Source organism: Thalassophryne amazonica, chromosome 10 (assembly GCF_902500255.1).
Source record: "Thalassophryne amazonica chromosome 10, fThaAma1.1, whole genome shotgun sequence".
NCBI lineage: Eukaryota > Metazoa > Chordata > Actinopteri > Batrachoidiformes > Batrachoididae > Thalassophryne > Thalassophryne amazonica.
In genome coordinates, this window is record NC_047112.1 from 59508093 (window position 1) to 59532301 (window position 24209).

At 38.4% G+C, this 24209-nt stretch overlaps 1 protein-coding gene across 1 annotated transcript; it reads left to right on the top strand.

The window, feature by feature from the left end:
• Nucleotides 1-1554: 1554 nt before the first annotated feature.
• si:ch73-40i7.5 (amyloid-beta A4 precursor protein-binding family A member 3) lies at nt 1555-23603 on the top strand. Its single transcript, XM_034180066.1, has 11 exons — nt 1555-1794; nt 4866-5940; nt 9380-9407; nt 9522-9667; nt 9825-9911; nt 11053-11238; nt 12899-13078; nt 14257-14469; nt 21283-21402; nt 23201-23341; nt 23482-23603. Exons 2-11 carry the CDS (start codon nt 4996-4998, stop codon nt 23551-23553), a joined length of 2118 nt encoding a protein of 705 aa, XP_034035957.1. The 5' UTR covers nt 1555-1794; nt 4866-4995; the 3' UTR covers nt 23554-23603.
• Nucleotides 23604-24209: the final 606 nt, after the last annotated feature.

Genomic DNA, 24209 nt, shown 5'->3' on the forward strand with positions numbered 1-24209 from the left:
CTGTTAAAGAAAGAATAAACGTAAATACATTTTGAAGCTTTTGTCCTTTTCGTTTGCATTCAAGTTTGATTGAGCGAGTCTAGAACGTTCAACAAAGCACACTGGACGCTCATTGGTTCAACACTGACGCATGCGCAGTTGATGATAAAGGTTGCCTTCGGGTGCTGACGGACATGAGATGACGGCAAAACAATGTTGGAAGTGTTTTTGTTAACTTGTTACAGAATAATAACGGTGACATCACTTTATTAAAAAAATGTTAAATATGTTTTTAGAAAACGTTTTATAGTTTTAGACGTCATCTTACTTTGAGAATGTATCCTTAAAGTGGCATCCTTCTACAGTACCTTATGAATTGGCGTAAGGGTGGGAAGGGAAAAAAACGGATTTACTGTGTTAACAGGTTAAGAAAAAGGGAAATGAGACCTGGATCACCACCAAAATTTAATCAACTCTTTGAGGATGAATCGAGCTCCTACACAGTTTCATTGAACTGTGTCCATTACCTTTGGAGATATTTCTTCAAAAAGTTAGGTGCACGATCATTAAGAATGTAACCACATTTTGCTCCCATCATATATAATTTACTGTGAGGACTTGCAATGGAATAGATTCATCTTACAGTGTGATGAATCATTTTTGGGTCTGTGTTTGCCTTGGACTCTGTAAGTTTTATTGCAAACATAATGTGTATAGGTCACAATGCATGACAAAACTATTATACACTTGTTTTCTGTTCATTACTGGTCCTCATTTACTTTGTAAGCTGATCAGTTTTTAGCTTCATTGCGCAAACTGCCAAATTTTGTAATTGTTCTGTGTCTATAGGATCTAATTTGAGGCCTACTCGTTTTGACCCCTGTGGCAATTAATCTTTATGCAAATCAATAAATTACTGTGCAGAATATTGAAAAGCAGCATTGCTTTATTTACAACTTTTATTTAGAATGATAATGTTCAATGAAATATTGTACATTTAATTATGTTCAATTGGCTGTTTTTGTTTTGCTCAGCATATTTAGATTTGGCACAAGTTTCACAGCAGCTATTTTTCTTGATGCAACTCTACATGTACAGGAAAATTTGAGGTTGGAGGTGGCATTGACCCCTGACTTTTTTGCTGTGATGTAAAAATGCTGCTGAAATAATCAATTTAATTATGTAAACTCGTGTATGTCTTCATACCCAGAACCTTCCATACAAATGAATTTATGACCCTTTGAAAGAAAGATGGGCTATTGTTACAACCACATGAAGGATGTTTCATTTGTTAAAGGTAAAACTCAAATTTAACAAAGCTGTCATTTTCACCTAACACCTAACTATTTCAAAAACAGTATAGATTAAAAAAAATGTTACAGGACAGAGAATCCAGGTCAGCAATGTAGTTGCTGTTTAACTATGGCTTGTTTTGTTTTATCATACATACAATAAAAAAATAAATCTGTCATTATATAGTTGAAAAACATCTTAAACGTTTCGCGGAAAACAGATTTACATCGTATTTTCGTGAACTACAGGAATGTTGCTGACGTATATTTAACTATGGGCGACGTGAGCACGTGAACGCAACACGGTCACATAAGTAAAAGCTGTCAGCACAGAACTTAGTGACAGTGAAACTAAAACGTTAATTTGTATCATTATTTATCATGAAATGGGGGTGGCGTAAACTTTCTGCAGCAAAATTTATTAGTGTATTTCGAACAAACCAAAGTTTAGTATACGGCACAGAACACACGACGTCAAGTTTCAGGAATCTCGCTGAGCACAAAGAAAGACCTAAAATATCAGGTGAGAACTACTATTCCGTCATACGTTCAAAAATGGCAGCATTTTAAAATAAATTCTTTAGTCGGGTGCTCCAGTTTGCAAACCTAGTTTAGTAAATTGAAGGTGGCTAACTTTAATTAGCCAAACTCTGCTATTTGGTTCTCGTTTTGCCTTCAAAATTTCGATTTTGCGGTTGTGTTGTTAATGTCTGTGTGCCGAATTCAGCAGAAGGCCAAATTACTTTATAAAATAATCTTAAATGGTGTAGCATATTTATAAAGTTACGTTTAAGGAAAGCGACATCATAAAATCCCATGTTTTGCTATATGTTTGGCGCATGTTCCAGAACAACTGCAGTTGAATTGTTGCATTCAAAATTTCTTTACCATAACTTTAACATCTAGTTCTGCTAAAAACGATTTTCATAGAAAACTAGAAGCAACACCTTATCCCGTGTTGTACTTTAATCTTTGAACTGCCGGTTCTATCTTGTTGATTGTGGGGTTATTAGGGTATATTTACACTTACCATTCAGACGTTGTTACAGAATCTGACTGATTTTTGTTTGTGATCTCACAATATTTTGATAAAACATCATATTTCACTGACACAGTGGTTCAGCAGAGAGGTCCAATCAGATTAGTTTTACAGTGCAGACCCCTTGTGTGATGTAATCTCAGGGTTTGACTGTATGTTACTGTCCCACTTGTATGAGGGAAGTACATTGATTTTTTTTTTTTCCTGGCTTAGCTAAGAAATGTTTTTATAAAATGTTGGAGCTTGAAGCTCATTTGTAATCTCATCATACATGAGGATACAACCATTATATTCCTACAGGAATATAATGGTTAGTTGTCTAATTGAGAAAATAATCACAGAATTAAGATTAATTTGTGATTATTTTCTCAATTAGACAGTTAGTTATTAAGTCCATAAAATGTCAAAAAGTGATGGAAAATGTTCTTCAAAGCTGGCACCTTCAAATGTCTTCTTTTGTACGCAGCCCAAAGATATTCAGTTTACTGCCGGATAAGAAGAGGGCAGTAAAATAAAAAAGAAAATATTACATTTAAGAAGGTGAAATAAAAGAATTTTGACTCTAGATGATTAATCAAAATAGTTGTCTATTAATTCAGTAAGTAATGAATAATCAGTTGATCATTGCAACGCTGGTCATGCATTTGCAGAAATTTTAATGTTTTTTTTTTTTCTTTCTTCTATTCTGTCAGCTTGCATAAAAATGCATGCACACTGCATTAGAGCTGCAACAATTAATCTGTTAACTGGGTGATATGCTCGGAAATATTTAAGTGTTCCCCATCACAGAAATGCGTTGGGTCCTGGATGGCAACCACCCAGGCAGACACCACAAGAATATTATATTATCATAGTAGAACCCCTGGCAAAAATTATGGAATCACCGGCCTCGGAGGATGTTCATTCAGTTGTTTAATTTTGTAGAAAAAAAGCAGATCACAGACATGACACAAAACTAAAGTCATTTCAAATGGCAACTTTCTGGCTTTAAGAAACACTATAAGAAATCAAGAAAAAAAGATTGTGGCAGTCAGTAACGGTTACTTTTTTAGACCAAGCAGAGGAAAAAAATATGGAATCACTCAATTCTGAGGAAAAAATTATGGAATCACCCTGTAAATTTTCATCCCCCAAATTAACACCTGCATCAAATCAGATCTGCTCATTGACATTGACCCTATGCCATGACATTCCTTGCAAAAAGACACATAGGGTCACTATGTGTCTTTTTGCAAGGAATGTTTTTGCAGTTTTTGCTCTATGGCAAGATGCATTATCATCTTGAAAAATAATTTCATCATCCCCAAACATCCTTTCAATTGTCCAAAATATCAACATAAACTTGTGCATTTATTGATGATGTAATGACAGCCATCTCCCCAGTGCCTTTACCTGACATGCAGCCCCATATCATCAATGACTGTGGAAATTTACATGTTCTCTTCAGGCAGTCATCTTTATAAATCTCATTGGAAAGGCACCAAACAAAAGTTCCAGCATCATCACCTTGCCCAATGCAGATTCGAGATTCATCACTGAATATGACTTTCATCCAGTCATCCACAGTCCACAATTGCTTTTCCTTAGCCCATTGTAACCTTGTTTTTTTCTGTTTAAGTGTTAATGATGCCTTTCGTTTAGCTTTTCTGTATGTAAATCCCATTTCCTTTAGGCGGTTTCTTACAGTTCGGTCACAGACGTTGACTCCAGTTTCCTCCCATTCGTTCCTCATTTGTTTTGTTGTACATTTTTCGATTTTTGAGACATATTGCTTTAAGTTTTCTGTCTTGACGCTTTGATGTCTTCCTTGGTCTACCAGTATGTTTGCCTTTAACAACCTTCCCATGTTGTTTTTATTTGGTCCAGAGTTTAGACACAGCTGACTGTGAACAACCAACATCTTTTGCAACATTGCGTGATGATTTACTCTCTTTTAAGAGTTTGATAATCCTCTCCTTTGTTTCAATTGACATCTCTCGTGTTGGAGCCATGATTCATGTCAGTCCACTTGGTGCAACAGCTCTCCAAGGTGTGTTCACTCCTTTTTAGATGCAGACTAACGAGCAGATCTGATATGATGCAGGTGTTAGTTTTGGGGATGAAAATTTACAGGGTGATTCCATAATTTTTTCCTCAGAATTGAGTGATTCCATATTTTTTTCCTCTGCTTGGTCTAAAAAAGTAACCGTTACTGACTGCCACAATCTTTTTTTCTTGATTTCTTATAGTGTTTCTTAAAGCCAGAAAGTTGCCATTTGAAATGACTTTAGTTTTGTGTCATGTCTGTGATCTGCTTTTTTTCTACAAAATTAAACAACTGAATGAACATCTTCCGAGGCCGGTGATTCCATAATTTTTGCCAGGGGTTGTATATTATACCAGAGATTTAAAAAAAAAAATCAAACAAGAAACTTCAAAAACACAACCACTTCAGAGACATTGGAAGTCCAGTACTGCCATGACATCCGCGCCCATTATGAGTGTATGCAAACCCCTGACCACAAATATACATCACCAAAGTGAGTATGTATGTATATTTTGCTTGTTTTTCACAGTGTCATATGGACAGCAGGAAACTTGGAGAAGCCAATGAGGAATGAATCTCTTAATTAGCACTAAGACCTCTACCATTGTGGCCTTAAAAAATCAGCACAATGTTATTTTGCCTGTGACTGGATTCAGAACATGGAATCAGACTTTTCTCCTTCTGCTCAGTTAGCCACTGAAATGTCCAAGAACCAGAGTTCTGCCTCTGACCTGGTTGATGAGGTCTTTCCAGTAGTTGCATTCAGTGGGGGGGCAGTAGAGACTCTGCACAGAGCTGAAGTGGAGGATCTGGACTCATTTATCCTAATTGAGCCTCCCCCATTAGACTGGAAGTCTGACTCCTCCAGCGAGGTGGACTCTGGTGAGTTGAATGACCCCAGCATCCCTCCCAGTGATGACCCTTTGGAAAAGGACAGCCATGGTGAGCCAGCAATTTCATTTGCTGTAAACCAACAGAAACGGGTGGAAAATAATTCAGAACCTGTCCAGGATACACAGGTGGAAGAGGAGGAGCCACATGTGGATGTTGAGGAAGGAAGAGCTGGGAAAGAGCAGGAAGTGGTGATGTTTAAGAAAACAAACAAACAGCCTACTGAAGAAGAGGTTGTTAAGAAGAGATCAAGAGATGAAGACCGCACACACATCCACACCCTGCTTGGCCAGCTCCAGCTGATGCAGGAAAAGCCTCTTGTCACTTACCAGATGCCACCACACCATGCTGAGCATCAGTACTCCAGTATGTTTGAGGCAGAACCGCCTTCTTTAACAACAGACGACAGCACTGAAACCACAGGGCTGCTGTTCTCTGAAAGCCACCAGAGACACCTGCTGGGAATGCTGCAGTGCACAGAAATTAGCACACCATCTGATTCCACCTGCCTCCTCCAGAGAGGGGTTGTGGATGCTGTAGGTTCAGTTTCCTACAGTCAGGCAGATGCCCACATGTTCTGGGGCCATGATAGGAATGGTCAACAGCAGCGGCATAAGGACAACTTATTACCCTCCCTGCCCGAGGAGCAACCCTTGTGGGTGAAAATGGAGAAAGAGGCTCCAGAGGAAGAAGCTGCAGCTGACAATGAGCAGGTAGCTTCAGTTGTGTTGATACCATAATAATCTCTTCTTCTTCCCATTTAATTATTTACGCTTGCATTCTGTGTCTGTACTACTTTGTCATAAAACTATTGAAAATAGTTTGTGTGGTGGATGGCTGGTGTAGTTTTGTGTCAGGGAGATTTCAGTAGGCCAAACAAAATCTCAAGAAAATGTATATAAATGTATTTATGTTTAAAACACCATACTTGACGCAGATATTTTCAGAAATATTGCACCAATGGTTACAATTTCTTTGTCATATGTAGCAATTTGGCATATGTAGTTTTTAATTGATTAGTCTTTTTAAAATCAGTTTATTCGGGGGGGGGGGGCAGAATTATTGACAAATGACCATCAGACATGTGCCCTCTGGTTTAAGATGGTTCTTTGCTTTTGTGTACATATACATTAGTAATTGCAGATATAGACTTAAAATATTTCACGGTATTTTTTGCAGTAAGGATATACATCGCAGTATGAAGATTGTACCATTCATCACACTCACTCTTTGCCTTCATTTAATAGTGTGTACTCCCGTAGGATTTTCATGCTAAAATTGATTTTGCGCTGTTTGGGTTTCAGGGTCTAGGCTGTCAGAACGTGAGAGGTTCAAATTTTCAGACACCTGTTTGTCTTCTGCAAGGGGGCAAACATTAGCACAGCGGTAAATTGAAAATCAAATGAAATTACGTTAAAATATAGTGGCTTGCAAAAGTATTCAGCCCCTTGGTATTTCACTCATTTGAATTTGTTTATAGCATTTCACATACAAAAGTAAATCAGCCTTCTCATTATAAAAAATTATAAGATTATCTTCCTTAGACTCAAACTGAAAGTAAATCTCTACAACTTGATATAAATTCATTAAAAATATAAAAGCCAAGATGATAGGTTGCATAAGTAATCAGCCCTTTTGGTATAATACCTGTAAATAATCAGTTTTATTGCCACTTTTCTTCAGACAAGTCAGGGGATGGATACATGAACATTTCCAAGTCACTGAAAGTTTATTTGTGTTAGTTATGAATACTTGTAAATGCAAACAGTATGGCACTCTATGGTAAATCTATATGAAGCAGACCTCAAAAACTGAGTGACTGTCCAAGAAGGAGAAGAGTGAAGAAAGACACCCAGACAACCCAGAAGAAGTTACAGGCTTCTGTGGCTGTGATTGGAGAAATTGTGCATGGTGCATGTTTTGTATTTTGTATCCCCAGTTATACAGCTTCATGATGAAGTGGTGTAGATGAGGATTTTCTTTCACCAAAACATTAAATCTAGGCTTGTATCTCATATGTACCTTCTAGCAATTTGTAGCTAAAATTTCAGGTCTTCTTTTTACGAAAATCCTCTGTACCACTTCATCATGAAGCTGTATAACTGGGGATACAAAATGCAAAACATGCACTGTGCATAATTTCTCCAATCACAGGCAGAGAAGCCTGTAACTTCTGGGTTGTCTGGGTGTCTTGGTGTCTTTCCTCAATCTTCTCCTTCTTGCACAGTCACTCAATTTTTGAGAACTGTCTACTCCACACAGATTTACCACAGAGTATCATACTATTTGTATTTCTTCATAACTGATCTAAATAAAGTTCAAGACATATTCAGTGACTTGGAAATGTTCATGTATCCATCCCCTGACTTGTCTGAAGAAAACTGGCAATAAAACTGATTATTAACAGGTATTATACCAAAGGGGTTGATTAATTATGCAATCCATCATATTGGCTTTTATATTTTTAATGAATTTATATCAAGTTGTAGAGATTTATTTTCAGTTTGAGTCTTAGAAAAATATTTTTAGAAATTTTTATATTGAGAAGCCTGATTTTCTTTTTGTATTTGAAATGGCATAAACTAATTAAAATGCGCGAAATACCAAAAGGGGCCAAATATTTTTGCAAGCCACTGTATACACCAATATATCCATCTTGTTGAGAGGATTACGATAAGGTATAGTTTGTCTTGGTTCTGACAAATAGTTACACAAGTATAGGGCTTTAAAGGTTTAAGGTCATCCTGGAGTAAATGCTCAGATGTTATTGAAAATGGTGTCAATGATTCCTCTTGTCATACTGTAGCACAAAATGAATTTTAACTGATTTGGTGATAGCACCATTTGCAACATCTGGAGAAAGTCTTGGTGACCTCCATAGACCATGTAGACCCTACATCATACATTTTGCCATTTAATTATCCAACCAAATGCCACACACTGTAAAATAGTACATTTTTGGATCCTATGAGACAATATGAACAACTTGTCACAAGTTTCATCAACATCTGAGCATCGGGTAAATTTTACCCCAGGATGACCTTGAACCATTATGTGGTTATACCGCTTTAACTAAAGGTTGGATCCCAATAAGGAGACAAACTCGTTAGTGTACATTAGAATAAAATTTTCCCCTGTACTAACAGTTTCTGTCCTTGAAGAAGGGAGCAGCAGTCTGAAAACTTGAACCACATCATTTTATGACACTCTGGTAGTTATTGAATCCAAAACAGCAAGAAAATCAATTTTAGCACAAAAATCCTACAGAGCTGTTCCATTGACATACCATACCGCACTAGAAGGAGTTGCTGGAGTTTGAGATGGGTCCTGTTGTTGAACCCCCCCCCCCCCCCCCCCCCCCCAAAAAAAAGCAGCCAAAAGAAAGAGCAAAGCTCCACACCTTGAAAGGACTTAACCCCAAGGCACATTCACGAAGGTGTCCACACCCACGGAGACGAAAACAATTAAGATGAACCTGTAGCACTTCAAATGCTATTGTGTACAACTGTATAGAGCATATAATCCACTCCTCTGGTTCGGTTTGATTAATTCCTGTGCACTTGATAAATAATTAAATAATTTTGGCAATGAATACAGCCAAGACATTCATTCCTATCATGTCTGCATGCACGTATCTCTCTGAGCAATATTTTTGCATGTTGTATCCATATGAACACACAATTATAGCATCTGTCACTGGTCTTAGCAAAGTGCACAAACTAATTATATGGCATCTAATTAATGAATTGTATTTTGTGTCTAAACAATAGTTTTTTGAGCACTCTATGTAATGCATTGTAGCCTCTCTCTATCACTCCATCTCCATGGAACTGCACATTTTGTCTTGTCCTTCATCTCTTTCCAAAACTAGAATTACTATAATAGTTTGTTTATGGCTTGCTGTGAGTGAAATGGGAGCTCCCTTTCTGGACTTCTGTGATCTCACAGCTTTAAAAGAAACCCCCAAAAGGGGGGGGCACTCTGTCACAGGTGTAATGTATACAAAGAGAAAATTATAATTCACTTTTCTTCTTTTAAAAAAAAAGGTGACTTATTAGTTGTCAGAACTATAATCTTTGAATTTTTTTGACATCTACTTTCCTATTTTGTACCATGTCACTGAGTTAATGTCTCACTTTTTTGTCATTGCAGAGTGCTGATCACCCTTCCTATAAAGATGGTACATTCTGTATACATCATTTAGTTTGTGCAGAATAATTCTTTAATATAACATCTACTGTAATAAAAAGGGAGACCATGTCATTTTTATTCTTGAATATTTGTTACTTTTTAGTTCCTGGACCATGTGACCCTGAAGACCTGTTAGATGGAGTGATATTTGGTGCCAAGTACCTGGGCTCCACGCAGATCAAATCAGAGAAGAATCCATCAACAAATGCTCGTATGGCCCAAGCTCAGGAGGCTGTGGATCGCATTAAGGTAAATTTATTCGGACATGAAAGGGTCCAAAACTGCTGGAAAATAGTTTGATGCAGTTTGGGGTCATGCCATGCTCAGTAATGTTTGTGTTGCATCACACGAGTACAGAATTAGCACTGTATTTTTTATTTATTTAATTTGTCACGGTGTCCTTCAGGCTCCAGATGGTGAGTCCCAGCCGATGACTGAGGTGGATCTGTTCATCTCCACGCAGAGGATCAAAGTGCTCACTGCTGACACTCAGGTTAGGTCATATTTCATTTGTACTTTTCTTGTAGCACTTTTTTGCTAAAAGTGGAAATACTTGTTGGCAAAAAGGCCTGGTATGTGATAAGTACTGTTACTGAAAGTTTGCTTTCCCACAATGTGGAACAGTTTTGCCTGTTTAACCACTTGTGTGTATTTCTTTATTGTTTAATTAGTGTAGTTGCTCTGTGATGTAGCTAAGTACTTAGGCAGCAGCCCTGCCAGGACAGGAGATACAGAATCGTGCTCCCTGCATCCATTTCTCCAACATTATAACTTATGAACGCCTCATCCAATTTATTCCAAAATTGATAGGCGTAATCATGCACTGTTTTTCACCCTATGAACTTTTAGACCAGAAAGGATTTTCACAACAGAGACACTAAAACACTGTGGACTCTGTACATTATATCGGCTATGAATGTCTAACATCTGTCTGATTAATTGCAAAACTGATATTCATAATCACATGCTAGGTTTTCCACCCTGTAAACATTTGGGCAGTAAAGCTTCATGCTCCATCTGTGTGTGTGTGTATCTGTACTCTTCTGGATTATTATGACTTGTGCATGAAGGCTTCAGATACTCCCAGCGGGGGCCACTTGCCTGCAAGCTGCCTTGTTTCTCACCATTTGGAACCTTTATCATGTCTGGTCACACATGCAGCAGAATTTTTTTTTGCGTGTGCAGTGGTGCTCCACATCTTCCTGACAAAAGGCATTTTTTTTTTTTTTTTTTTTTTTTGAAAATGTTATCTAATTTTAGCTTCGTCCTGTTAGCCTTGGCAGATGGATGTCACTGTGGTCACATTAATTTTAAAGCTCATTATTGTACAACCACCACTGGAGTAATATGTAAATGTTATTGTAGGCTGGAGCAAACCTTGATGAAAACAAAAATCAGTTGATTTGTTTTGGAGTAATTTTGTAATAAACAACACCACATTGACAACTATTTCAACCATGTCAGACAAGTTAACGTAAAACATTGTTGTGGTATTACAGTGTGTTTTAATTACAGTTGTCTGCCTTGTAAGTGTATACTCTGTGTGATTTAGTTTATGGACTTCAGGGATGAGTATAACGGTAGTCCACCTCATTTCTTAAATTACACCACTTTGTTGTGTTGTTTTCCCTCAGGAAGCCATGATGGATCATTCACTCCAGATGATATCTTACATTGCTGACATTGGTGACATCGTGGTCCTGATGGCAAGAAGGAAACAAAGTCATAAAGGACAGGAAGGAGAGCCATCAAACAGTCCCTCATCCTCTGGGTCTCAGAAGAAGCTGTTGATGATATGTCATGTCTTCTCCTCTGAGGATGTGAGTCATACCCGTTGTTGGACACAAAAAAGGATCAGGCAGTCCAGGTCTGATAGCAGGTTCATATGTTTGGGAGCTAGTGGCCACATCATTATGTCGGTTTGTCTGCAAGTCACGATGCAATCATAGTCTAAGTTTTAAATGAAAATTAAGGTGTCTGATCCTTAGAGTGTTGCATATGGCTCAGATCAAGCGTCCCACAGCATGGCAGTTTATTTTTGGTTTGGCCTGGTTTCCTTCCTCATACAACCAGCAAGTTCTCTGGAATGTAAAAGCAGTGTCTAGGCTTTCGTCATGTGACCAGGCTGTAGACAAGGAGGAGGACGCGTTTCTTTTAGAAACTAATTAGCTGTGTGTAACTGTTAGGTGTCAAAGCTATTGATTCTGAGTCTTGTGAAAATTTGTGTTGTTTTACATCGGAGCGGTGTGCATGAATAATACAGTAATGAATAGGAGGCTTTTTATAGGACCATATTCTTCCTTTAACACTGCAGCCTCTCATTTTTTCTTCCCAAGTGTCTTTTCTGCACCAACAGCAAAGGTGCTCAGTCAGTCTTGAGTTAGGACACACTGTCATACAAGAAAATGGATCATAGCTTGAGTCTCCCATCTACCTTGTGGAAAACCGTAGCTGAAATTTAACATTTTTCTAAGATCTCCCTTCTCTGTGTCAATCTACTGTAAAGCTGTGGCTGGTGTTGCAACAGACAAATTTGCACAATGCAAAGTTTCCACACACAACTCTAAAACTCCTCCTGGGAGTTTTGTGACTGTTTTGATGGCTTCCCTCGCTAGTTTTTTTTTTTTTTTCTTGCAAGGACACTCTGCTTTTTGAACTACATACTTGAGAGTATTTTACCACACAGTACTGTAGTGTTTGTGTTTCTTAATGATTAATGTAAATTTAATTTATTTTACTTATATAGCGCCAAATCACAACAAAGCTGCCTTAAGGCACTTCACATGAGTAAGGTCTAACTTTGCCAATCCCCTGAGCAAGCACACACGTGACAGTAGTAAGGAAAAACTCCCTCTGGTGAGCATGAGGAAGAAACCTCAAGCAGACCAGACTCAGAGGGGTGACCCACTGCTCAGGCAATTCTAACAGTTGCAAGGTTATACAGATTGCAAACCCTTGACAATAAAGTCATTTACCCTGTTTTTTATGGTGGCTAAAAATAGCAGGACTGCCCTGTGATAGACTGGCGTCTTGTCCAGGGTGTACCCCACCTCTCAACCAATGTCCGCTGGGATAGGTTTCAGCCTCCTCCCCCATGGTCCTTAATTGGATTAAGCAAATATAGAAAATGAATGAATGAAAAATGGTGAGACTGAGTGTAGTTCTTAAATGGTTAATGCAATGTTTGCTCTTTTAACCCTTCCAATTAAAGCAGAAACTCTAAACTTCAAACACATTATGATCATTTTTCTTCCACTTTGTTGTGGAAAATGTCACTGTCTACTTACTGACTTGACTGTAATTTAACAGACGTACCTAGAGCAGGTGAAAATGAAAAAAACAAACAGGACCAGGGTTGGAAATCTCTGTTGTAGGTGTATATTGAAATAAACTGATTTTAATAATTTATCATTTGATTTTAAAAGATAATATAAATGTAAGAAAAATGTTAACTCATGAGTCTCCTTTTTGCCCTCTCAGGCCCAGATTATAGCTCAGGCTATTGGTCAGGCATTTGCAGTGGCCTACCAGCAGTTCCTGCAGGTAAACGGCATCAAGCCCAGCGATTTGAAGCCTGGTGACTACAGTGACTACCTGGAAAACCAGGAACTCTACAATGCAGACCTGGCTCACTTCTCAGACTCTCAGAATATTCGAGATGTAAGTCGAACAGTTTCTGAGTGCATGTTTTGTCACAAAAGTTGTGACTCATTGAAGGTGAGCTGCGGACCACTGTTTGATCTTTAAATGCAGATTTGTTCAGAGTCATTGTTTGCAAAAGGTGACTATGAAATGACCCGTCTGTCTGTCTTTGTCCATCTCTCTGTCTGCTGGGATTCCCCTGAAGCGTTACAGCATAGCTGCACCCCTGCACTTTTTGTCCCCAGTACAGTTTCTCAGGTTCTGCTAATCTTACAGATAGGGGTGTCACCGATCACAACACAAAAAAAGTGTACACAAACGTAACTGCTTTACATTTTTAAGAAGAAATTAAAGAACAAGGGAAGTCCAACGTATAAATAGTTTGGAAATGCAATTAATTAAATAGCAATATGAGCCATACAAGTGAATAAAAATATCATTTGTCAATGTCAAATACAGAAAATGAATGAATGAAAAATGGTGGGACTGAGTGTACAACCCCTGGCAAAAATTATGGAATCACCGGCCTCGGAGGATGTTCATTCAGTTGTTTAATTTTGTAGAAAAAAGCAGATCACAGACATGACACAAAACTAAAGTCTAAAGTCAGAACTAATGGTTCTGGAGGGAAGCTGTTTACTCAGGTGTGAAATTTATTATGTGTGAAGAAAAAGGAGAGCAACCATGATTAACTGATCACATTTTTATCTGTAGCTGAATCATTTGGTTCGGGGTAAAAATGCTTCAAATTGTTCCACACTTTGGAGGGACCTTAAGTAAATGCTGAGTAATATGTTTGCTCTCTTTCCTGTCATCTGTTTAGTGGCATCAGCACAATACACAGCTTGTGAACTGTATTCAAGGATGTAACCAAACATCAGTTTCAAGAATCTTACACAAATCAAGATTGAAATATTTACTGAATACTTAAATAATTAATGTAGAAGTTCCATTCAGTTCTGTTTGAACATTCTTTTTTGGTACATACATGCTGAATCAGTCATCTTTTGTTGATGGTTGACATGTAAGTTGTGGTCGCATGTCAACCTACGTGCTTTATTCTAATGGCTGTGTAAGTTTAACAAATTTGTCTTTAGCCCCTATGCTTTAAAATAATCCAGCTACCTATCTATGACTACCAGTAAATCATTGTATTGCTTCATTAAAACAGTGGTACCTGTGTGTCTGTGGTTCAGGTAATCATCACCAAGGCTTCTGGAGAGATTTTAGGCCTGGCGGTGGTGGAGTCTGGTTGGGGCTCTATCTTGCCCACCGTTGTTGTAGCAAATCTCCTTCATGGAGGCCCCGCTGAGCGCTGTGGTGAACTTAGCATCGGTGACCGCATCATGTCAGTTAATGGCACCAGCCTTGTGGGTCTGCCCATCTCTACCTGCCAAAATATAATCCGGGTAAGACTTGCTAATAGATGATTAGTCTCTGTATCCTATTTCATATAGATCTGGGTTTTTTTAAGGTTTTGCTTGTTTATTTTTTCCTTCGTTTTGGGAGATAGTCCAGTTTTGTTTTTCCATCTTTCTCATCCTGCTTCACTTATGGGGCTCATATTGCAAAATACAAAAGCTTACCAAGTATATTTGTCCAATTTGTAGACCATATATCTGATCTACACTTAACATGACACAATCACGTAAGTAAAATTTCAGTAAGATGTACAGAAAGGACTTTTTAGAGAATACATTTGAAAAAATCTTAAGTGAAGATTTTTAAGTTGCTGCTATTTTTAAAACGTAACATTTTCCAAAAATGTAGAGGGCATCATGTTTCCCTTCTTCTCTTCCTAATACCAGTAAAATAAGCCCAAATGAGATTGCTCTGCTAATTTCAAGACATTATTTCAAGAATTCTGTCATTTTTTATATTTAAGTTGAGCTTGACTACAAATGTACTGTCCTTAAGATGCACTAGATGGCGCAGTGTTCCATATAGTGTTTGTGTCTGTTTTGCGTTGTTGGTAGATTCACCTGATGCTTACTGTGTTTCTAAAGGGGCAGCATGAGTGCAAGTTGACTGAAGTTGAGTCTTGACGTATCATGTTTTAGTATTTTCATAAATGTTTTGAAAAAGTAGCAGGAACACTGCAAACTTAGTAGCCCAATTTATTTTCAAGCAGAATGAAAGCCTCAGCCTGTCTCAGTAACAGTGATCATTATACCTCATAGCGAACGATAGCGTTGTAAGACTGGTGTGGGATTAATTTCCACTGTTTGGCCCACATTGCACAGCTTGTGCTGAATATAGCACGGATTCTTTTAGTGCAATATACATGTCTGACACAGTGGGCAAGTAAACAACTCATATTATTTTGTCGGTGGAATATGTTCATGAATTAAATCAATATCTCATTCCCAGATTGATCCTCCCCCACCCTGTCCTCATGCCTCCTGTAGTCAAAAATTTGGAGAGGATATCACATCCTGCCCATCTGTCCATGAACCTTCTAAGTGCAACTCGTCCTAAACTCTTTGGTAGATTTTAATAAACCTTCCTCTTATGAAGCACACCAGATGAAGATCTGCAGGAGTGAAAATAGTTCTGGTCCTGCTTTTTGCATTATTTTTGGAGTCCTTAGCACATTATGTAAGACAAAACAAAGATATAAATGGTATTAATATTCACTGGTACAGAGCCTAAGCTGGCCTGTTAAATGAATGATGTTTTGTAACATGTATGGGTCAACCGACACAGTCTCTCCCTAAAATAACTTTCAGGGTATAAGATTAATATAGGAAAAAACACAAGTGCTCTCATACAATTACAGCCCATTAGGAGAGATCAGGATACAAACTGTTTTGGCAAGAAGAACGACTCAAATATCTGGGCATCATAATACCAAACGATCTGCAAGAAATATCAGAATGCAACTACTCACCAATAAACAAAAACTTAGAGGATATTATAAGATGGACTTTAGTTTCCTTCCTGAGTCTCAATTCAAGAATAGAGTCCATTAAAATGTTAATTTTACCAAGATTATTATATCTATTTCAGACCTTCCCATTAGAAATTAATCAAAAACAATTGAATGAATGGAACAAATGTTATTGAGATATATATATATATGGCAAGATAAGAAACGGAGAATATGTTTCAAAACCTCACAGTTTACAAAGAAAAAGGGTGAATGGAGCTTACCTTCTCTTTATAATTATTAATTCATTCTCTTTAGAATTATTATCAGGCTGCCTAATTAAGGCCTATGATATACTGGTGCAACCCCTCCTATGATGCTCAGTGGAAAAGAATTGAAGCGAAAATACACCCCATTCCTATACAAGCGATTATGGCCGATAGAAATCTACAAGATTGAATAAAAACTATTAAAAATCCATGGGTAAGACGGACTCTTAAGATATGGAAAAAAATTATAGCAAAATACAAATTACAGGAAGACATCACAGTTCTTAAATGGTGTGCACATGACACAGACATCCTATCTAACAAATTAGATATCTGCGAAACCCAGAAGAGGTCACTTAAAGTGATTTTTTTTTTTTTTTTTCTGGCCATGTAATTTGTGCGCACGTTTTCCTTTAATTGAGCCCACGAATTAATAAAATGTGCTCTCAAATTAATAAAACGTGTGCACGTTTTCCTGGCCGTGATAATTCAACGCGCACGTTTTAATGGCCGTGATTATTCGTGTGCACGTTTTCCTTTAATTGAGCCCTCGAATTAATAAAACATGCGCACGTTTTCCTTTAATCGAGCCCTCGAATTAATAAACTGTGCGCATGTTTTCCTTTAATCGAGGCCTCGAATTAATAAAACATGCACATGTTTTCTTTCAGTTGAGCTCTCGAATTAATAAAACGTGCACACGTTTTCCTTTCGTTCAAAATGAACTTCATAATATGGCCGAAATTGTCATCCTCACGATGGGGAGACGCTTCACCCTCAGCATCATTTTTAATGTGCTTAAACTCCAGATGATGCCATGCTGGGCAGCTGGAGTTCTCTATATGTCCTTGTGCACCCAAACCATGATACACCCTGACCAGATCCATTTGTAATGGGGAAATGTATTACACTGTCTCCTGGTTTGTTGGCTAATAGCCAACATTTATGTGTCACGACTAGAGTTGAAACAACTAATTGAGTTAATCGATTAAAATCGATTATTAAAATAGTTGTCAACTAATTTAGTCATCGATTAGTTGCTAAAAAACTTTGTTTTACTGCAAATGTTTTGTTTCTTCCAAATAATCAACCGAGCTTTGCTTTGAATCTTGAACCAATGAAGGAGTGCTTTGAGCTGCTGCTTCGTTGGTTTCATTTGTTTTATTTCGCTTTATCTTAATTTTTCCCCACTAAAACCGTGAAGAGCATATGTCTGTGAGGAATATTTACCTTTTTTTTTATGTTAAACTGACCTGTTATGGTCTTCTGAAACAGTTGCTAGATGTATTTTATGCTAACACCGAGCATGTCTATGGCATTTTCAGTGTTAAAGTTAGCATTAAGCTGCTGGCATTTCAGCATGATTGTGCATTTGTTTTCTGTATAATAATTAATGGCTCAGCGTTTGTTGTCATAAAAGAGTCAAATGTATTACAAATTATAATTTTTTAATTTATTTTTATTTATATATTATAATAATAGCAACAATAATAATAGTAATAATAATTAATAATGCTACAATACAATTTTAGAGAAAGAGACATGAGTCACGTGTCATTGTGAAATGACCACATAGTTTACAAGTTATACAGAGAATGTTGCACATATAATGAGTCTGGCTACAGTTTTTGATTTAGGTTTTATGGTTAACTGGTTATGATAATTGCTTATTTGCAGCATCAAAAATACCTCTCTTTCACCATCTATTTTATAACATTTTATGTTTCAGTGTTGTTTTATGGCAACTCAGCACTTTGATAAAGCAATGTCATTTGAAATAATTATTTTTGTTTTTTATTATAAACTGTTTTATTTTTTATTATTTTATATTTCAACAGCCAAGGGACATTTGACAATTTGTTGATTTTCAAGTACAAGTATTATAAGTTTTCAAATAATGTTCTGTTGTTAAATAAAGTGATGGAAGGAGAGAAAAATTGTTTCCCTGGCACATTTTTAAAAAATTCCCCGCTAAGCCGATTAATCGTGTCGAAACCACATCAGATTCATCGATGATCCAAATAATCATTTGTTGCAGCCCTAGTCATGACAATATTGAGTGCATGTTTTACAAATTGTGGCCACGTTTAAGTAGATCGTGCCTTTGTTTTACTCAAACGATGCTTAAAACGTGCAGACAATATAATAAAACGTGCGCACAATATAAAAAACCTTGCAGGCTGTGGAGATAACGGTTTGTTAGCAGCTTAACCACGAGACCACACCTGGGCGTTTTGCAGCCCGCGGGCTATATCCGGCCCTTTAGCTGACTTGGACCTGGCGGCAAATATCTGGAAATTAAAGAATAAAATATTTACTATTCTATCACGTTAGTGTTGCAGGTGACCTTCCTCCACCTCCCAAGCCATTTGTGGCTGCGTGTCCTCCAGAGTATAGTACAGCCTGCCATAGAGCGATCACCCTGCGCCACACAGCCTGTCACTGCGCCATCATGTTCGCCACACAGCCGCACAGCCTGGCATAGCGCTATCGCATAATAGCAGAGTCTGGCATGGAGCGATCGCCCTGCACCACACAGCCTGACACGGATCCATCACGTTCGTCACACAGCCTGACACGGATCCATCACGTTTGTCACACAGCCTGACACGGATCCATCACGTTCGTCACACAGCCTGACACGGATCCATCACGTTTGTCACACAGCCTGACACGGATCCATCACGTTTGTCACACAGCCTGACACGGATCCATCACGTTCGTCACACAGCCTGACACGGATCCATCACGTTCGTCACACAGCCTGACACGGATCCATCACGTTCGCCACACAGCCTGGCACGGATCCATCACGTTCGCCACACAGCCTGGCACGGCGCCATCACGTTCACCACACAGCCGCACAGCCTGGCATGGTGCCATCACATTCACCACACAGCCGCACAGCCTGGCATGGCGCCATCACATTCACCACACAGCCTGGCATGGCGCCATCACATTCACCACACAGCCTGGCATGGCGCCATCACGTTCACCACACAGCCACACAACCTGGCATGGCGCCATCACATTCACTACACAACCACACAGCCTGGCACGGCGCCATCACGTTCACCACACAGCCACACAGCCTGGCATGGCGCCATCACGTTCACCACACAGCCGCACAGCGCCATTACGTTTGCCACACAGGCTGGCATGGCACCTTCGCATGATCCATGGGGAACTATCCGTGGATCCAGCGTGAGAGACTGTTTGGTTTTATTCCCACTTTCGGTCCTGTGATCGTGAATGTTTCGCTTTCACCCTCATGCGCTCTTGGTGTGCAGCCTTTTCGGTGATGGGAAAGATGTAGCTCATTCATCCACCTTTTCCCGCCTTTTTGACTTTTTCTCCTTTGTTCTGCTGTCATCGTGTGACCGGGCCATTATGACTGAACTGAAAACGCATTGCTTTTATTTTGAAGCCTGTTTTTCATTTTTATTTTTCGGAAATCATTAATCCAGTCAATATGTAGCACGTCTCAAATTTGTCCGCTCATGCCAAAAAGAGAGAGGTGGATGTTGAATGCCGAATTTTGAAGTTTAGTAAATCCAGGTGCAGGTCCTCTCTCACTTGTTAAAGATCCACAGAGACTAGATTTATGTCACTGAATAAGAAAAAAGAACTGAAAAACACTAAAATGTAAAAAGTGGTGGAAAATACAAATGTAGTCATGCAAAGACATGATAAGAACTAGTGCACTGGGACAGTTCAGTGACGATGATATTGTGACTTGTCTTTAACATCCGGTTTACAATGACAATTGATGTGACGTCTTTAGAAAGCTAAGAACCTCCTTGGTTCAACAGTAAGTTTCAGTTTAAACGGTATGTTAGACTCAAAATGCGTTTTTTTGGGTCAATGTGACTGAAAAATATTACAAATATAATGCGTCAGAAATGTTTCACTTTTTTTCACTATTGTCTTGGAAAATTTGATTGAATGAGTTACATTTTTGTAAGGTAACCTATTTTTTTCATTGACTAATCAGAACATCTAGTTTGTCAAAACAGTGCTATTTACTACTTTTTATATAGGAATAAAATTATTATTGTGCAGACTTGAGTTTAGCCTTTTGGCCCGACCCTCCACAATATTTTCTGTTTCTCATTTGGCCCTTGGCAAAAAATAATTGCCCACCCCTGCACCTCCTCAATATAAATAAAAAGAGATGGGGAAAAAAATAAACTGTACAATAACAAAAGTAAATGGATTCTTTAACATTTAATTATCTTTAGGAAAAATTCCTTACAGGCAGATTTATGACATTTGAGAGAGTCTATAAGCTTAGGACTGCTTATACATTGTTCACATTCAGCCAGATGTCTGTGTAAATTCTTTGCAGTACTCTGCAGTTGGAGTTATGGGTTTTAAAAAAAATTGCAGAAATGATGAGAAACGTCAACTTTAGTTTGAACAGGGTCAAAAGTTAAAGTTCCTCCACTTTTGTAAAAAGTGATGCAAATTATTGGTTGAGTGAATATAGTTGTAAAAAGGAATAGTTTTGCACCATCTGTCATGCTTAGTTATCATATTACATATATAATGTGTTATGTGCCAGTGACAGTGGATGTTAAATGGTCAGTGGACTGCATTTATATAGCGCTGTTCCATCTGCATCAGATGCTCAAAGCGCTTTACAGTTATGCCTCACATTCACACAAACACACACACACACCGATGTCAGTGTGCTGCCATGCAAGGCACTCACTACACACTGGGAGCAACTTGAGGATTAGTGATTTTCCAGCCAGGCGTTTTGGGGTTTTTTGACATTGATTGACCTTTACTGTGGACACCAAACATTCAGCACAGTCAAAACCATTCCAACAGTCCAAAAGTAGATTGTTTTTCTTAACTGTGATTAAAAAAAAAACAACAACAACAAAAGCATCAAATCGTCACATTTGGAAGAGTATTAACACCTGACTCATTTACATGAAATTAACTGATTTGTATGAAGTAATTACTTAAATAATTTATCAAAAAGCAAAATCTGTAATTCATTTGTTGTTCAATTACTTAAATTGAGTTGTTTCAGCACTGCTTTATGCTGCCATTCAAATATTATTTCATTACAGGACTTGAAAAACCAAAAGTATGTGAAGCTCAGCATTGTCCACTGTCCTCCAGTCACCATAGCAATAATCAAGAGACCAGATCCCAAGTTTCAGCTTGGCTTCAGTGTGGAAGATGGCATTGTACGTAATTAATCAATACTGTAAGACTTGACAGTATTACGCTTGAATTAGATTTGGCCTTAAATGGTCTCATAGATAAGCAAGTTTACACACACACACACACACACACACACACACGTGTATGTATATGTGTATGTGTGTGTATATATATATATATATATATACACACACAACCCCAATTCCAGTGAAGTTGGGATGTTATGTGAAATGTAAATAAAAACAGAATACAATGATTTGCAAATCCTCTTCAACCTATATTTAATTGAATACACTACAAAGACAAGATATTTAATGTTCAAACTGATAAACTTTATTGTTTTTGTACAAATATTTGCTCATTTTGAAATGGATGCAACACATTTCAAAAAAGTTGGGACGGGGCAACAAAATACTGGGAAAGTTGATAAATGCTCAAAGAACACCTAATTGGAAACAGGTGAGTGTCATGATTGGGTATAAAAAGAGCATCCCCAAAAGGCTCAGCCGTTCACAAGCAAAGATGAGGCGAGGATCACCACTTTGTGAACAATTGCGTGAAAAATAGTCCAACAGTTTAAGAACAATGTTTATCAATTTCTTCAATTGCAAGGAATTTAGGGATTCCAACATCTACAGTCCATAATATAATCACAAGATTCAGAGAATCTGGAGAACTATCTACACATAAGCAGCAAGGCTGAAAACCAATGCTGAATGCCTGTGACCTTTGATACCTCAGGTGACACTACATTAAAAAAACAACATCATAGTGTAGAGGATCTTACCGTGTGGGCTCAGGAACATTCAGAAAACCATTGTCAGTTAACACAGCTCGTCGCTACATCTACAAGTGCAAGTTAAAACTCTACCATGCAAAGCGAAAGCCATACATCAACATCCAGAAACGCCGCCGCCTTCTCTGGGCCCGAGCTCATTTGAAATGGACAGATGCAAAGTGGAAAACTCTGAGTCCACATTTCAAATTGTTCTCCGAAATCATGGACATCATGTCCTCAGGACAAAAGAGGAAAAAGACCATCCAGATTGTTACCAATGCAAAGTTCAAAAGCCAGCATCTGTGATGGTATGGGGGTGTGTTAGTGCCCATGACATGGACAGCTTACCCATCTGTGTTGCCACCATCAATGCTGAAAGGTCCATCCAGGTTTTGGAGCAACACATGTAACGTCTTTTTCAGGGACGTCCCTGCTTATTTCAGCAAGACAATGGCAAGCCACATTCTGCATGTGTAACAACAGTGTGGGTTCGTAGTAAAAGGGTGCAGGTACTAGACTGGCCTGCCTGCAGTCCAGACCTGTTGCCCATTGAAAATGTGTGGCACATTATGAAGCGCAAAATATGACAATGGAGACCCCGGACTGTTGAACAACTGAAGTCGTAGATCAAGCAAGAATGGGAAAGAATACCACCTACAAAGCCTCAACAGTTAGTGTCCTCAGTTCCCAAACACTTATTGAGTGTTGTTAGAAGGAAAGGTGATGCAACACAATGGTAAATATACCACTGTCCCAACTTTTTTGAAATGTGTTGCAGGCATCCATTTCAAAATGAGCAAATATTTACACAAAAACAATAAAGTTTATCAGTTTGAACATTAAATATCTTGTCTTTGTGGTGTATTCAATTGAATATAGGTTGAAGAGGATTTGCAAATCATTGTATTCTGTTTTTATTTACATTTTACACAATGTCCCAACTTCATTGGAATTGAGGTTGTATAACACATTTTATACCAGAAGCAAAAACAAAAACAGGATTTGTTTTCTTCAGCAAAATACGTTTTCTCTGTCTGTCATAGATCTGCAGTCTGATGCGGGGGGGTATAGCAGAGAGAGGGGGAATTCGCGTCGGGCACCGTATCATTGAAATCAATGGGCAGAGCGTGGTTGCAACGCCACATGAGAAGATTGTCCAAATCCTGACCAACGCCATCGGAGAGGTGAGATCGCAGGAAATGCCAGTTCATTTTGTCAGCATTTATATTCTATATTTTTCATAGGAATTTTAGGTACTAGCCAAGAAACTTAATTTTTTTATGATGAATTATTGATAATTATATATCCCCCTTCATCTGGGCAGATTCACTTGAAGACCATGCCAGCCTCCACATATCGGCTTCTCACTGGACAAGAGCAGCCGGTGTTTCTTTAACTCTCCTTTTTCATCTAGCACAAACCTACTGCACAGTATTGAAGCTGCATGAAATTTTGCAAACTGCAATTAAAAAATGCAATTGTTCATATGTCATCAGATAAGTCGTAAGTCTCACCACAGAATATGATCTAGTTTGCCTTTTTCTTTTTGTTAATATAGACTACGAGGTCTGTTAGAAAAGTATCGGACCTTTTTATTTTTTGCAAAAACCTGATGGATTTGAATCACGTGTGCTTGCATGAGCAAACCTTGAACCTTCGTGTGCATGCGTGAACTTTTTCACACCTGTCGATTGCGTCATTTCCTGGTAAGCAGCCTTTGTGTTAGGTGTGAGGTGTGTGCTGTGCGCTCGGCGGATTTTCATTTCAAGGAAAAAGACGGAACGACTGGAGCAGCGCCGCATCAAATTTTGCCAGAAACTGGGCGACAGCCAGGTGGAAACCATTCGGATGATTCAGACGGCTTTCGGTGATGATCCTATGGGCATCACACAGATTAAGGAGTGGTACAACCGGTTTAAAGACATCCGCACAACGGTGGAGAGCGAGCCACACTCCAGTCCGCCATCAACATGCTGAAATGACCAGATCATTTTCAAAGTGAACGCTGTGGTGATGCCGGGCCATCGTGTGACTATCTGAGAAATTGCAGAA

Bases quoted from the DNA above. Each gene is read 5' to 3' on its own strand.
- si:ch73-40i7.5 (XM_034180066.1), top strand. From the start codon at position 4,996: ATGGAATCAGACTTTTCTCCTTCTGCTCAGTTAGCCACTGAAATGTCC. The intron at 9,408-9,521 runs GTACATTCTGTA...GTTACTTTTTAG, and splicing joins TCACCCTTCCTATAAAGATG to TTCCTGGACCATGTGACCCT. The intron at 23,342-23,481 runs GTGAGATCGCAG...TCATCTGGGCAG, and splicing joins TGACCAACGCCATCGGAGAG to ATTCACTTGAAGACCATGCC.